At 39.9% G+C, this 14,679-nt stretch overlaps 1 protein-coding gene across 1 annotated transcript; it reads left to right on the top strand.

The window, feature by feature from the left end:
* Positions 1–4,964: 4,964 nt before the first annotated feature.
* Positions 4,965–14,225, top strand: LOC113030848 (beta-2 adrenergic receptor-like). Its single transcript, XM_026182589.1, has 4 exons — positions 4,965–5,203; positions 8,195–8,351; positions 8,461–8,752; positions 10,971–14,225. The coding sequence occupies exons 2-4, from the start codon at positions 8,198–8,200 to the stop codon at positions 12,004–12,006; spliced, it is 1,482 nt and encodes a 493-aa protein (XP_026038374.1). The 5' UTR covers positions 4,965–5,203; positions 8,195–8,197; the 3' UTR covers positions 12,007–14,225.
* The last annotated feature ends 454 nt before the right edge of the window (positions 14,226–14,679 follow it).

Genomic DNA, 14,679 nt, shown 5'->3' with positions numbered 1-14,679 from the left:
TTGGAGCTGTGTTAAATCTGCCTACTTGTGTCTAGGTTTCGATCCGGCGTTCAGCGTTTGCCACCTGCCTGTCCTCCTGCTCAATTGGATCACCCGGTGCATCATCTGGCCCAACCACTACCTCCACGGATTTCCCTCTCACAGACGTCCCTCTCCAGCTCCTACGGTCCCGCTCTAATCATAAGCCAACTGGTCTAACTCAGTTTTGATGTGTTTCCTCCGCTTCTCGGCTCCCTAGTAATCTTCTCCCCTTTCTGTTGAAGCCTCCCACGGTCCCGATTCCGGCTTCCTCGCATCATTGTTTCCCCGGGTTTTTTAGTTCCTCGTTTTGCTCCTTTGGGTTTCCCGGGTCGCTTTTTGTTATTATAATAAAGTGTCCTTTTCTGCTAGTGCTTGAGTCTGCGTTTGGATCCTTTTGTGCACGCGCGCCGCATGACATTGTCAAAAATTGAACATGTGGTAGGATGTGGTAGCAGCATGGTTTCAGTAATACCAGTGAACATTATGTACAGGATATACTGTTCAGAGCAAGCATTTCTTAGAAAAACAAAGGGGCCATACCAGAAATCCAGAAGAGGTTGAAAATGTGTTTCAACTTGACTTAATTACTCTTGTAATAGACTGAAACACATGCATATTTGCGCACAGTATGTGTGAGATATTTTCCTGCAGTAACTGTAGTTCAAGCTACAACTCGTGTATCTGGTCACTGAGGTTCTGGAAAATATTTGCTGTAATTCAGAAAAGAACCGTCTGCAGGTCAGATTCAGCGACAGCGACAATATAATTGTTCCCAGAACTTGGGGAGTGAACTCAGTACAGAGTTTGACTTCATGTAAATTTCTGATGAAACTTCTCAGTGATGATGGATATTTGTTTCGGCAGAAAGTAATAGAAAACATTAGAAGAAGAAAATCAATAAAAGAGACATGTTTATTTATCAAATCACAACAGAAGTCATCCATTTTCTTAACTGTTTATCCAACATCTGATAGCCGGCGAGCATACAGATCACAGCTGCACAGGTTGCCAGGGGGAACAGAGAGACAGACAACAGCATACTCCCAAATTCACAACTGCAGTCAATTTATCATTAACGGTTAACCTATTAGCCTTGATAAGAAACCCAAGCAACCACAGGCAGAACAAGCAAACCCCACAGAAAAAAAGACTGTACCAAGAAGCTACTTCTAAAACCGACAAGCAGCGTTAACCCCACTGCCCACCGCTACAAAAACATTTTCTCCAGTTTCCTTACAAAGATTTGCTCCTCATCAGTCGATTGCTGTTATAATTTGTTCAAATAAAATCTAATTTAAGTGCTTGTGAGGACAGAATTTCAGTCACTTTGACAAGCAGACAAAGAATCAACTGGTGCAGCGACATTTTAGAAACCCCTCCAAAAGGACTCGTGTGTTTTCAATAGTGTGAAATGTTGGAAAGGCAATGCGCACTCTATATATTACCAAACGGATAATTGCACAGATAACAGAAAGTAACGCAAAAACACATAACCAGACATCACTGTATCATATATTATATTAACACAATGAGGAACTGCTGGAAGTATTTGGCAAGAAATAAAAACATTGCAGCTAAAAATATCATTAGAGTGACGGCACATGGTTACCGCATTAATTTAAACATTTTACAATCAAGTTTACTGGCAACACTCAGCAACATAAGACTTTCTTTTAAAAATGTCAATGTACTGTGTCCTAACGTTCTTTCATTAAATGGGACTTTGGTTGAAAGAACTGGTGAGCTCAAGTGTCCAAACATGATGTATTGCTGAGGACAGATGAAAGAAGAAACTGACAAAAAGTAACAACAAAAGAGTGACGTGAATGAGGGAGCAGCTCTGGATGGATACTTTTTGAAAGTGTGACGAGGAGAGAACGTGTGAAGAGATAGAGGAAAAGATAGGACGCAGACGGAAGAGGCGCCAAGAGGAATGTGACAAGAGGAAGTGGCCATACTCTCTGTTCTATGTCTCTTTTCCCAAAAGAGGAAACATTAAAGAGCAGAAAACACAAACATAACAATAGAAATATTAGACTTTTTATGTGTATGTCAGACGAACACTGGTGCCAGCTGTGGTTTCCTCAGTGAACTGAGTGCAGGCTCAGCTTTATGAGAGCTTTCATTTGCACGCTCGGGGTGATTGTTGTCTTCTGCAGTACAGACCGTAGGGTGGTCGGAGCATAACTGACTAAGATCCTGAATTTCAATCATGCTGCTCAAATGTTCAGCTTTATCTTCTACCAGTACGTTTGGACAAGAGGATGTTGCTCTGGGCTCTCTGACAGACATGCTCCAAAAGAGGCCATAAAAAAGGGAAGAAGCGAGTGCTCGTGTGATGCTCTCACTGCAGCGTGTTTCTTGCTTTTCATATACAGCTAAAAGTCTGAATGGGCTGACAAAAAAAGTATTGCCCTAATAACATAACAAAACATAACCCATCAGTGGTGTATATTTTTAGATGATATAATTGCTTTGGAGAAGCAATATGTATATATATTATCAGACAGAGATAAGCCACTTTGCAATTTTGAGACGCTGATGCTCAATCAGCCTGCTGAAGCATCTTTATCTAACTGGTTCACATCTGAGTGGTTTCAATGCGCCGCGCATGTGGGAGTCTATTGTTCACGACATGTAGGTCATCATGAGCATATAAAATGACGGCTTGTGGTGATCAAGTATGAGAAATTCTCTACATGAAAGCCTTGCTGGGTACATTCTGTGGTGTGTGGGAACCTTTAGGTGCTTCCTGTTGCACGCATCACCTCCTTGAGATATAAGGTTCAGGGAAGACAGAAGACCTGCATTTGCAGCTTCAGTGGAGTTCATTCTACCCATTTTGGTTAATGCCAGATGCCACCAGATCCGTTTACCTCGGAAGTCAGATGTCGGAACTTGGCAGTGACGTCACTGCTAAGTTGAGGGTGTTCCAGTGGTAAAGTCAGATAAGCAAGAAAAAATTGGTTTTTGATTGCTTCTCGGCAAGGTAGAGCAATTCATGCAGAGGAAAATTTTGAATGATCAGTTCTGACTTCCAACTTCAACTGGAACACATTAAGAGTCTTAACGTAGTAAGCACACAAGGTGGCATGATGGAAGGTGCAGGATTTGACTTAATGTCATAACTCAGTTGGGTGGCTCTCTACGAGGTAGCCTCTTTCCAAAACATTTTAGTGGCCTAACATTTGGTTGGGTATGATTACTGACACTACCACTGGTTGCATCAGAGGCATTCACGATCTTGAGCACTGGGTTGGTTTTTTATTTTGTATGTACACTGTATTTATGATTACTAGAGATCACAGATCACATTAACAGCTTTGTACACTTATGGAGACTTACCTTGAACGCTTAAAAAAAAAATTTTTTTTGGGCAAAAGAGTAATCGCAGTGTTTTGTTTATATGTGACCAGTGGTGACTTGTCTGTGCTGTGATGGATCAGTGAAATGAGGAACACTGATGCACAAATGTGAAGCAGCAAAGTTCATGTTCTATTGTGGGTCATTTTCATTATGAATACAGTTCATGCAGCACAGTGAAAAAGTAAGTACACCCTCAGTGCTTCCTTATGAATTAAGTTGGTAAGTGGCAGCCAAGTGCTGCTAATGAAATCTCTTTGATTCATTGATCATCAACAAGTGTGAGCACCTCTATAAACACTGAGATTTTGGCAGTTTGATGGTCTGGAGCGTTCAGTGTGTGGTAACACACAACTGCCATCCCTACATATTGTACATCCCCTCAAGGTGAATTGGCTGGGACCATGCAATGTTCAGGGAAATAAAAACAACAACAACAAAACGAGCGCTACATTCCAAACCTCACAGGCCTCAGGAAGCATGTTAAAAGTTAAAACACAATTAGAAAAAGATGTAACAAACCTGGATTCATTGGAAGGGCAGCCAGGAGAAAGCCACCTGTCTCTAAAAAGAACATAGCAGCATGGTTAAAGTGTCCTTAGCTCCTACCAAAGCGAAGATATTTGGCTATATTTCACAGCACCCCATTTGGCAAAACCAAACCCAGTATTTCTGCACCTCGAACAATGGTGGTGGAGAGATAATGATATTTTGCAGCCACATCATCTGGGGACCTTGTGGTGTAAACGAAAGCTCAATGAACTGAACCAACACTGCAATGAAGAGTGTGCCAAAAGTCCCCCACAAGCATATGAAAGATGGATAAAGTCATTCTACCAGCTACTGAATCAAGATGTGCACTTAGTTTTTCACAGGACTGTGTAGTGGTAGAGAAATCAAGGAAATAACTCATGAATTGATGTCTTTTAGAAAATTCAAAATTACATAATAAAACACTTTGTTTCCCTCATCCACTGCCTCTAAGTTTGTCTTAATGAGACTTCATGTAGTCCACATTGTATTAAACATTTTAATATAAAATTATAAATATTAAAATCAGCCCTGCAGTTTGGAACAAAGAAACAATCTAATTTAAGGTTTAATGCAACAAGAGACTGGTGAATGGATGTTTAGCCTTGACTTTCTGTCTGAGCATGCAAAGTGATTCTTATTATATCCTCATACTGATACTGAATGTGCAGGTTATGGGAATACAGTATAATGCCATATTCAGTTTGAATAGTGTTGCTGTTATGTTTTGCACTGCTGTGGTGCAGAAGTACAGCTAAACAGCAGCCAAATACAGAAGTCTGTGGTTTTGTTTGGCACCTCCTATGTGAGAATGTGAGGAGGGTGGTGCTGAAAAGAAGCTCAGAAAAGCTGCCCTGAATAAATAAATGTTAAAACCCTAAGGTTTCCCAGAGAGCACTGGGTGCTGTCCGGCTGTCAGTGCACTGCAGACATATGATATATAGCAAAAGCCATTCCTTGTCCTCTGATAGGCTACTATCCTGCTGTGATGTCATCGTGGCTTGCTTATAAAAAGGCTGACAGACTCAGCTGCTTCAAAGGGGCAAGTGTGCTTGAGACCTGAAAGTGTTTATACATGTGTGGGAACAGAAACAGGGAGCGAGACAGAGCACGCGCGTGTGTGTTTGTCTGTGCATGTCAGTCGCACACTAACTCCTGAAATTAACAACTCAGCAAAAAATGAAGAAGAAGCTGCTGGCAGACACTTTATTATGAATCTTTGTGTGGTGGATTTAAAAGCTTCTGGAGTATGAAATCACTGGACTGAAGAAGAGGACAAAGTCTGGAGGTAACAATTAAAGAACACCTGAAAATAAAAGTCTGTTTTACAAAGTGCAAATCTTGCAGGCAACCTATTTGTCACGGGTGGAAGCACCACTCTCTGTGATTTATTTGGACTTATCAAAGCAGTGAAATTAATATAGATTTAAAGTAAATGCTAAGGGATCAGTGCAGATAAAGAATCTTCAAGTTTTTCTAGTTTTACAAGACTATTTGACGATGAGATTGTTTAAAACATGTGCACCTAACTCTGACATCACGGGAGATTTGAAGATTACCTATCATATAATCGTTTAAATTGTCTGACAAAAGCTACAGATATCATTGATTTTCTTCCTTTTCTTCCTGTTATTATGGTATCAGGACAGAAACTTGTTTATCTTTTCCTAGTAAAGCATGTGTCATTTTCACAGTTTGCTCTACCGCCATCTCTTTATTTTACCGATGACAACAAAAGCTGGGTGTTCTCTCTCTCTGTGTATTTTCCACACACTTGCAGCTTCATGCTTATATTTGTGCAAGAGCTTTTGTGTGTTAAGTGCTCAGTGTACTTACTATCGCCATGCTCCCTCAGCCTAAATATTGGGACTTTTACGTCTCAGTAAATCTTTTGTGATTGATTCGGTCTCAGCTGTTTAAACAGTTTTGGTTAGGGAGGCGATTGGAGTCAGTTTTCCAAGTTTGACTTGGTATTAATGTGTGCAACCACCTCCTGCAGTACTGATCCCCTCTGCAGGGGTAGTGCAGGGGTCATTAAGGCAAAGAGTAACAGGGTAAGTGGCTGGTGTTGTGAGAAAAACGACAGCGACTGTCACATCATGTAAACATAAATGAATCATGAAAGTCTGATTTTTGTGTGTGTAGTGCACAATCACACACATTATTGTCTAACAGAACTCATTTCAAAGCACAATTAAGGAAAATGCTATTTTTAAAAGGAGTCTGCACTTACCTTTCCAGCAGATCCATCATTTTCTCTGCACTTTTAGTTCGTATTTACTAAAATGTTAATGTGCTGACTTAGGGACGTTTTCCAAGCAATGACGAATGTTTGCACAAACACGCTGCTGTGGACGCAGACGGCATGATTGACAGCATACCTGCTCTCCAAATTAATGTGCGGTGCCTCGCACTTGCAAAGTAATGACACCGTTTAACTTTCACGTTTAGACGATTATGCCACTTACAGGATGACTGTCATAAAAACAACAATCGCCCGACATTTAAAAAGCATCCCAAAATTCAACACTTTGCTCATTGACCCTGGGAGAACTGGTTAAACACTCGTGAATCAATGCACCTCTTTACTGCTGCCAATTAACATATGTTGTGAGTGTTTGGACTGCATTGGAATAAAGGCAACATTCACATGCATCTAAGTGCAAATGCACACAGAAGATCCAGTTGGCCAAACAGCCTTACGATTAGCATTAAGACATAGATGTGTTCTTCTCTTAATTGCACATATTGGAGAAAAGCAAAAATAAGTCAAATGCCACCTGTGAAGGGCAAATAGTCCATAAGTAGCAGACATTTAGTATCTGTCTACTACTCATGGACTGTCCAGACAGGATGACTTATACAACGTACCATCCCCCGACAGGGATCTACATCAGAAGCGCAAACAAGGATCGCCATATGTCTGCTGTCAGTTAGATGCCTGCTGTGGAAGAGCATTTATATTCAGTCTTGTTTTTATTATTACTATTTATGCTGGAACATGACTAGAAATAACATTGAGGAATAAATGCAACTGATGCCAAAACTGTACTGTTATGTATTTTTTAATGTATCACTGGAATATATCTATATCACCATCAGAGCAATGTGGGGATTATTTATTTAAGCTGCCTGTTGTTGCTCTGCCATGCACTGCTCCTTTGCAAACACCAGTATACGGGCTCCTGGAGCCTATATAGTATTTCACAAGCCTTGCTCTTCCTCAGCATCAGTTATTTGTGCTTAGTAACACCCTGAATCGAAAGTGTACACTCTGTACCATGGCACTAAGATTAGTGTGTAGAGGAAGTCCTGATGGCCTAGTGGTTTGGACAAGGACATTTACTTCCTGTAAAAGTTTGCTGCTCACTTTTCTCCTGTTTTCTGTCACTGCAGTATTCATTATCAGTTTAAAAAAAAAAAAGAAAACTAATAATCTACATGTTGGATGCTGATACATGACATTATATCACAGGACGTATGTTGTCACTGGGGAGGATATGTTTAAATCATGACAATATAGAGGAACATATAACTTCCTCTGTGAACACATATACACAGTATGTATGTTTCGATAAGATAAAAAGCAGGCTAGCTCTCATCCACAGACTTCTGTGAAAGCTATTTTTCATCAAATACTGCTCAAAGTTTGATATCTTTTCATTCTTTGATCATCCTGGCAGAAAGAATGATCTGTTGGAATACAAACAGCTTAAATATACTCCTGTGTGTGTTAATGGCACTTTAGGAGCACAATCATCTGTCTGTGCATTTACTTATGTAAGCACTATTATATAACAAGGGCATTTAGTGTCTTCATTTACATGTGTTGCAGGAGCCATCCTCTTGCTTTTACCAGCACTGGCATTTGCTTTTTTGTTTTAATGGCATTAATGGTGTAAAAAAAAAAAGGAATACCCTTATTTGTTAAAGAAGGCCAAACAGATCAAAGGGTCACATGTAATCTTATTCAAAAAGCATCGGAGCCCGAGCAGATAACACCCCACTAGGAAGTGTGTGTGGACTAGTTGCAGCCAAATGCTGATCCTGTGGACTGAGGCTACACCAAAAAAAACATACAAATCCCATAAGCTGCTGCACAAACTGCTAAAAGCATGACAAACACAGAGGCATACCAAGGAACAAATACAAGCTGTCCAATCTCTTGTATACCTTTTAAACGTCTTCCCTACTAAATTGATCATGCATGCAAAACAATCAGTTTATGTGTCTTTATCTTTCGTGACCAAAGCTGTGTTTTTGTGTGTTTTCACTGTAGATCATGGGAGGTGTGAGTACTGTGTTAGCACAGACTAACCATTCACAGCACAGTAACTTCACCCAGGTCTTCAATTCTTCTAGACCAGAGTACAGTGATGCAGAACTTGTGCTGCTTGGTGTTGCTATGGCCATTCTGGTCCTGGCTATAGTTTTCGGTAAGCTGTGACTCTTTCGGTTCAATCAGATGACGGCTTTTATTTGAAATGCGCTTTTACAATTGATCCAGTTCATAGTTTCGAACACAGTTTGCTTTCTTCTACACAGGAAACGTGTTGGTGATTACCGCCATCCTGCGGTTTAAGCGGCTCCAGACTGTCACCAATCTTTTCATTGCCTCACTGGCTGTTGCTGACCTCATCATGGGTGTGGTTGTGGTCCCCTTTGGCTCTATCTCCATCCTGCGGGGAGTCTGGCAGTTCGGAAATTTCATGTGTGATTTCTGGACAGCGACCGATGTGCTGTGCGTGACTGCCAGCATCGAAACGCTTTGTGTGATCGCACTGGACCGCTACCTTGCCATCACCTCGCCGCTCCGCTACCCAACACTGCTCACCAGGTACAAAAGAGATGGAGCTTGACTAGTATGTAGTATGAGGTTAGATCAAGCTGCTACTGCAAATATCGCTACATTTTCAAACTTTCAAAGATGTTGCACACTTTGTTAAACCCAACCAGTGATGTCACATCAGGTGCTTTCTGTCTCCTGTTAAAGGCAAACACTGTTGACACGTGTTGCGGTACAACCAGAGTTGCAACATACTGGAAAATATGAGACTTGATTTTATTGTATTTGTTACAATGACAATGAAGATATTCTGATTCTCAAATACAGCCGTGGTAAAATATGGATATAGTAACATTAAAATAATCGTTAGCAGGTCTTAAAATTAGTTAAATAAAACTTTCAATGAACAACAATACATTGGACATATTACACTGTGTGACTGTTTATTATACAAAATTAATGCCTGATCGCAGAAGCAGTGTGTGAAAAACTGAATACTTCCTTACTGCTTCCGTTGGGATTAACAGGGTAGGTAGCAGCCAGGTGCTGCTAATCAAATGGACTTCAATAAATGTGTAATCGCCTCAATAAAAGCAGATGTTTTGGCAGTTTGCTGGTCAGGAACATTCAGGTGCGTGTTAACACAATGCGAAGAAGAAAAAACATCAGCAGTGATTTTATGGACGGGGTTATAAGGCCATTTTTAAACAATTTGAAATCCATCATTCTAAACTGAGAAAAAGGATTCACGAGTGAAAAACATTCGAGACAGCTGCTAATCTTCCAATGACTTCTCAGCAAATTCCTCCTGTTGGACCGTGCAGTGCTCAAAGAAACTGCAAAATACCCAAGAGCTACATCTCAGACTCTGCAGGCCTCAGTTAGCATGTTAAATGTTGAAGTTCGTGATGGTACAATTAAAAAAAGACTGAACAAGCATGGCTTGTTTTGGCCGAGTTGCCAGGAGAAAGCCTCTTCTCTTGAAAAAGAGCATAGCAGCACAGCTTCGGTTTGCAAAGTTGCTTTTGAACAAACCACAAGACTTCTGGAACAAAGTCCTTTGGACACATGAAACCAAAGTGGAGATTTTTGGCTATATTGTGCAGCGCCACATTTGGTGAAAGCCAAACACAGCATATTAACACAAGCACCTCGTGCAAAATCTCAAGCCCACTTTTTGCGCCTTGGAGTCAGTGAGTCGATCATGAACTCTGTGTACCAAAAGTATTTTAGGTCAAATTCGATCATGCAACACGACAATGATCACAAGCACAGCAGGCAATCTTCAATGACTCAAAAAGAAAAGATGTTCTAACTCAGTCAGATCCAGTTACTGTCCAGACTTCCAGCTGATTGAAATTCTGTGTGACCTTAAGAGAGCTTTGAGTAAATGAAAACCTGCTCACACTGATGAACGGAAACACCTCTGTAAAGAAGAATGAGTCATAATTCCCCCACAATGATGTGAGAGACTGATAAAGACACACAGAGAAAGACTATTTCAAGTCATTGCTGCTCAAGGTTGTTGTGCAAGCGAATAATTCATGTTGTTTTTACACACTGCTTCCACATATTAGCTTTGTTTTTATTGCAGAAATAATGACACAGTGCAACATGTCATGTGTTGTTGTTCATCTCAAGTTATAGTTACCTCGTTATAAGACATGATGATAAAGACTAGACAGTGTTTAAAAAAATAAATCCTGATATGTAAAACCTTAGAAATTATAGATGCTGTACTTCTTTTTTCTTTTTTTACCATTATTATATCTGACTCAAATTCATCAAATTAATACATGTATAATGTAGGTAACAGTAAAGAAGAAAAGCCATTATCTTAGTGATTAGCCATTCTAAATCTGAATGAATCAGAAGGACATATTTAGCAGAATATAATTAACCAGACCCCAAACTCATAATTACCCACAAATACGTTACATATAAAATTTAAAAGGAAGCTTAAGTAGACCACCAAACTGAAAAAGAGTGTATTTGGCATATGACATGGGGAGAATGAGAAGAATGAGGCATGTTATCTCTGCATGACGCAGTGCAGCTCATGTTACCTGCCTGAGCTAGATCCTGGGCTTAGCTGTAGTTAATTTAGAATGTAGTCATGGCTATTATGTTGCTTTTAGAGCTCTTTTACATTTTTGGACAACCAACATAATATTTAACTAAGAAAATATCTCTGTGTTGTCACTCACGTCTACTGTTTGCAACATTCTTCACTTCTCTGCGCACTCTTTTGTCTCCTGCTGATAACCAGGGGTCGAGCTGTTGCAGTGGTGCTCGCAGTTTGGGTGGTGGCCTCCCTCATCTCCTTCCTACCCATACATCTGAAGATGTCGGTGTCACATGATCAAATAGCTCTCTTATGTTTGAAAGATGAAAACTGCTGTGAGTTCAACACGAACACGGCATATGCAGTGACTTCTTCAATTGTATCATTCTACCTGCCACTGGTGGTGATGATTTTCCTGTACACCCGCGTGTTCCAGGAGGCTCAGAAACAGCTGGAGAAGATCCGAGGAAGGGAAAGACATATGTATAACTTGCATTGCGCTTCACAGTTTGCTTATCCTGATGATAGCCCTGCATTAAATCAAAGCAGGACAGGAACTGAGGTGGGAGAAGAAGCAGGAGACGATAGTCTAAATATGCAGAACCCAAGTATGGACACTGGTAAAGAAGAAAAGGGGAAAGAGAGCAGATTGAGGACAGACAAAGGGGACGGAAAACATTCGGCCACAAAGCGTCTTAGGTTTTCTCTTAAAGAGCATAAAGCTGTAAAAACTCTGGGTATCATCATGGGAACTTTCACACTGTGTTGGCTACCATTCTTCATCCTCAACATCCTCAGAAACATACTCAGCCTGAAAAACATTGAGGTACCCTTTAGACTCCTCAATTGGCTTGGATATTCCAACTCAGCCTTCAATCCTCTCATCTACTGTCGCAGCCCCGATTTCAGGCACGCCTTCCAGGAGATACTCCATTTGAGGAGTAAGGGAAGACAGTGGAGCATAAGGAGACTATTGGGACTATGCAGCGAGAACAGCGGTTATCCCCCACAAAGGCTGAATGGGAACTCAGCTCTTACTGATGTTACAGAGCTTGACATTCAGCATTCTAGATGGAGGGGCAGTGTGGAGAGTTCAATTCAAGGCAGCTCACTGAATCTGGCTCCTCCATCTTCTTGCTCTAAGCAAGTTTTAGATGTAGCTCCAGGATCCTTGACCAACGGGCAGGCAAACCGTTCTGCCACCTGGAGCTGTAAGGACAGTCTGAGTTCAATAGCTTGACCAATTAGAGCATTAGGATTCCCATTGTGTGTGCAGTAAGCACCGATTTGTTGAAGTTAATAATGTTTGTGTTTGAGAGTTGAGTAACTCAACCTTTTGGTCTTTTATAAGGCCACGTTGTCAACGTTTTTATTTATGATCCAGGGTCAGATTTTTCCTCATAATGGCGTGAATCAAGAAGGCAGCTAGCTACATGGGCAAACTATATTCAGCAGTGTCTCCTTTCAAACAGGTATGAAGTTTGTCTCGATCATGAAGGCATCATGCTGTAGCTTATTTAACGAAAAAAGGGCAGTTTTTTGGTTCACGAGCTTTAAACACAGGAAAAGTTTGCAAAGCAGCGCCTTGAAAAAAACTCACAAAGTGACATCAAACATTATCAACTTCCTGAAATTGGAATTACTACAGGGATGATATTGGTACCAAATAAAACATGTTTTAAGAGTACTAAAATATCATGCATGCTACTTCATTCCAAAATGCTCCTCAACTAAAGTCATGAGATTACCTGTTGCTTAAAAACAGAAGAGGAGTGAGCCGTCGGCGAGGTTGCTGCTTCAAATCACTGCACATTGTCAAAAAGATCATTGTCCTCATAATAAGAGTGCAGCACAGCAGCATTAGAATGTACTGGAGAGCACTGAATGCTCTGTAGGTGCAGGAACATTTGAGAATGTTGAGCAGAAAGAGGACAGAGTCAGAACATTAAAGACTTTCAACTACTGTTGATCATTAACAGCCCCTGAGTTATCAGGTGGGATGAATAAGATTCGCATCAGTAGATGTACTTCTACACCTCCCAAAGCTAATATTTATTTTAGAATCAATGTCAAAATCCTGCATTGCCTTGTTATCTCATTCACAAGATTTCCTGAAAACTTCTGACCTTGAGGTCAAGGTCTCTGAGATTCTGACTCGTTCGAGATTTTTATCAATTTGAATATCCTGCGTCGCCTCGTTCTCAAGTTATCTCCATCACAAACTTGAGTGTCTACCTTGCCCGCCCACTTGCCAGGGTTACGATAATACTCAATCAGGTTTATACAGCTGAAGGGTAAAAATGAATTTTAGAATAAGTAAAAGTGTTTTGACAGAACATAATGTGTTCTTGCAAAATACCATCAAAATACCAGATGAGGACTACCTGTCTTGAAAAGCTGCCACAGTAATGGAGCCTTTTAAGTCAAAAACGGTGGTTTCTTACATTGTTCCACAAAGGATTAAATGTGAAATTTAAATAATATTTGCAGTTAAAATAAACTTTTTTTTCTCAGAAACCAAAGTTTATGTACAATATCAAGATAAACTCTCCATGAACCAGAACCCAACAGGACTGAGATAAAAAACTACATGTTTGCCCAGTGGCCCAAGGTTTTATTTGAAACGGGGAGTATATTTTAAGGCTCGCAGTTTGCCTGTTTTCTTCATTCCTTCTAACAAAACTCACAATTGGTCTTTAGTTATTTGGTGGTGTATAACTGTGTATCAGATAAACATGTGAGACCCAAACTTGTGACTGTCATGAGTGTCCTCCCCATGTGTTGGCTTCCTTTCATCACGTATTCCCTTAAACTATATCCCCCACTTTGTCCCTCCACCAACAACACCATAAACCCACGCTTTCCTTTTATCCTGTCTGCTTTTGCTCTGTTATAAGTACGAACGGTGCACTCTGTCACAAGAGCTGGGAGATCTTTTTTTATGTAGTTGGATCTGGTTCAATAACATTGTCTGTTACACTCCCTGTAAAAACATACCAATCAGGTTACACATATTTTAAGTGCTTACTTTATACATCGCTCTCAGCAGAAGCTTTGCAGAAACAAAAAATTTGTTTGGATTAGTCTTTCTTTCGCCATTTCCTAAATTCAAAGTGATGATAATAAATTTGTCCAAATACGAAGCAGAGCAAGTCAGACTGAAAATGATCTCTCTTGTTCATCTTTTATGTGCACAAATAATTATTTGATATGTGATTTTTTTTTAAAATACTCTTGAGCAATGTCAGTTACTGTAAATATCACCTACATGTATCTGTCTCAGTGTACAGTATGTTTACAGTATGTGAAAATGAGTATTTTTTGCAATGTAAAGCTCGAAACATCCACAGAATCTTCTTAATGTACTGTTGAAATTTGGATTACCTTTCAGGTGGGTGTTGTTTTTTGCATTGGGGTTCAAGTTCATTAAGTTATGGGAAATAAAACAGGTAGAATAACTGAAGTGTGCCTTTTGATGATAACTGAACTTACTGAATCGGACTTGATAAATCTTACATTACACCATAAAAAAGAGTTTTAGTGTAAAATTTTATAAAACGTTTTCTCTGTACTTTTGAAATCGCACTTTTTAACCACATACAGAAACTTAAACAAAAAAACAAACAACGTACTGACTGAAAATTGCTCCTCATTTTCTGTTTTTTAAAGGAACTTTTTTGTCAGTGACATGGGAAAGAGGAGATCATGAATTTTATCCAGTTGATACATATGGACCCTACAATAAAGCACCAAAACATGAGGCTACAGTAAGTAAGAAAGAAACAAAGTAAGAAAAAAAAAAAAAAAAAAAATATATATATATATATATATATATATATATATATGTTGATGATGATGTGCCGTTAGCATGCAGTTATTTTCTCAGTTACAGGTTACGGGGAAATCTGGGTGT

Source organism: Astatotilapia calliptera, chromosome 10 (assembly GCF_900246225.1).
Source record: "Astatotilapia calliptera chromosome 10, fAstCal1.2, whole genome shotgun sequence".
Lineage (NCBI taxonomy): Eukaryota > Metazoa > Chordata > Actinopteri > Cichliformes > Cichlidae > Astatotilapia > Astatotilapia calliptera.
The sequence above is the reverse complement of the archived record's forward strand: the minus strand, read 5'-3'. Positions and strand labels throughout refer to the sequence as shown.

Coding starts and splice junctions, on each gene's coding strand:
- LOC113030848 (XM_026182589.1), top strand. CDS start 8,198: ATGGGAGGTGTGAGTACTGTGTTAGCACAGACTAACCATTCACAGCAC. Junction 8,352..8,460: donor GGTCCTGGCTATAGTTTTCG/GTAAGCTGTGAC, acceptor TCTTCTACACAG/GAAACGTGTTGGTGATTACC. Junction 8,753..10,970: donor TACCCAACACTGCTCACCAG/GTACAAAAGAGA, acceptor GCTGATAACCAG/GGGTCGAGCTGTTGCAGTGG.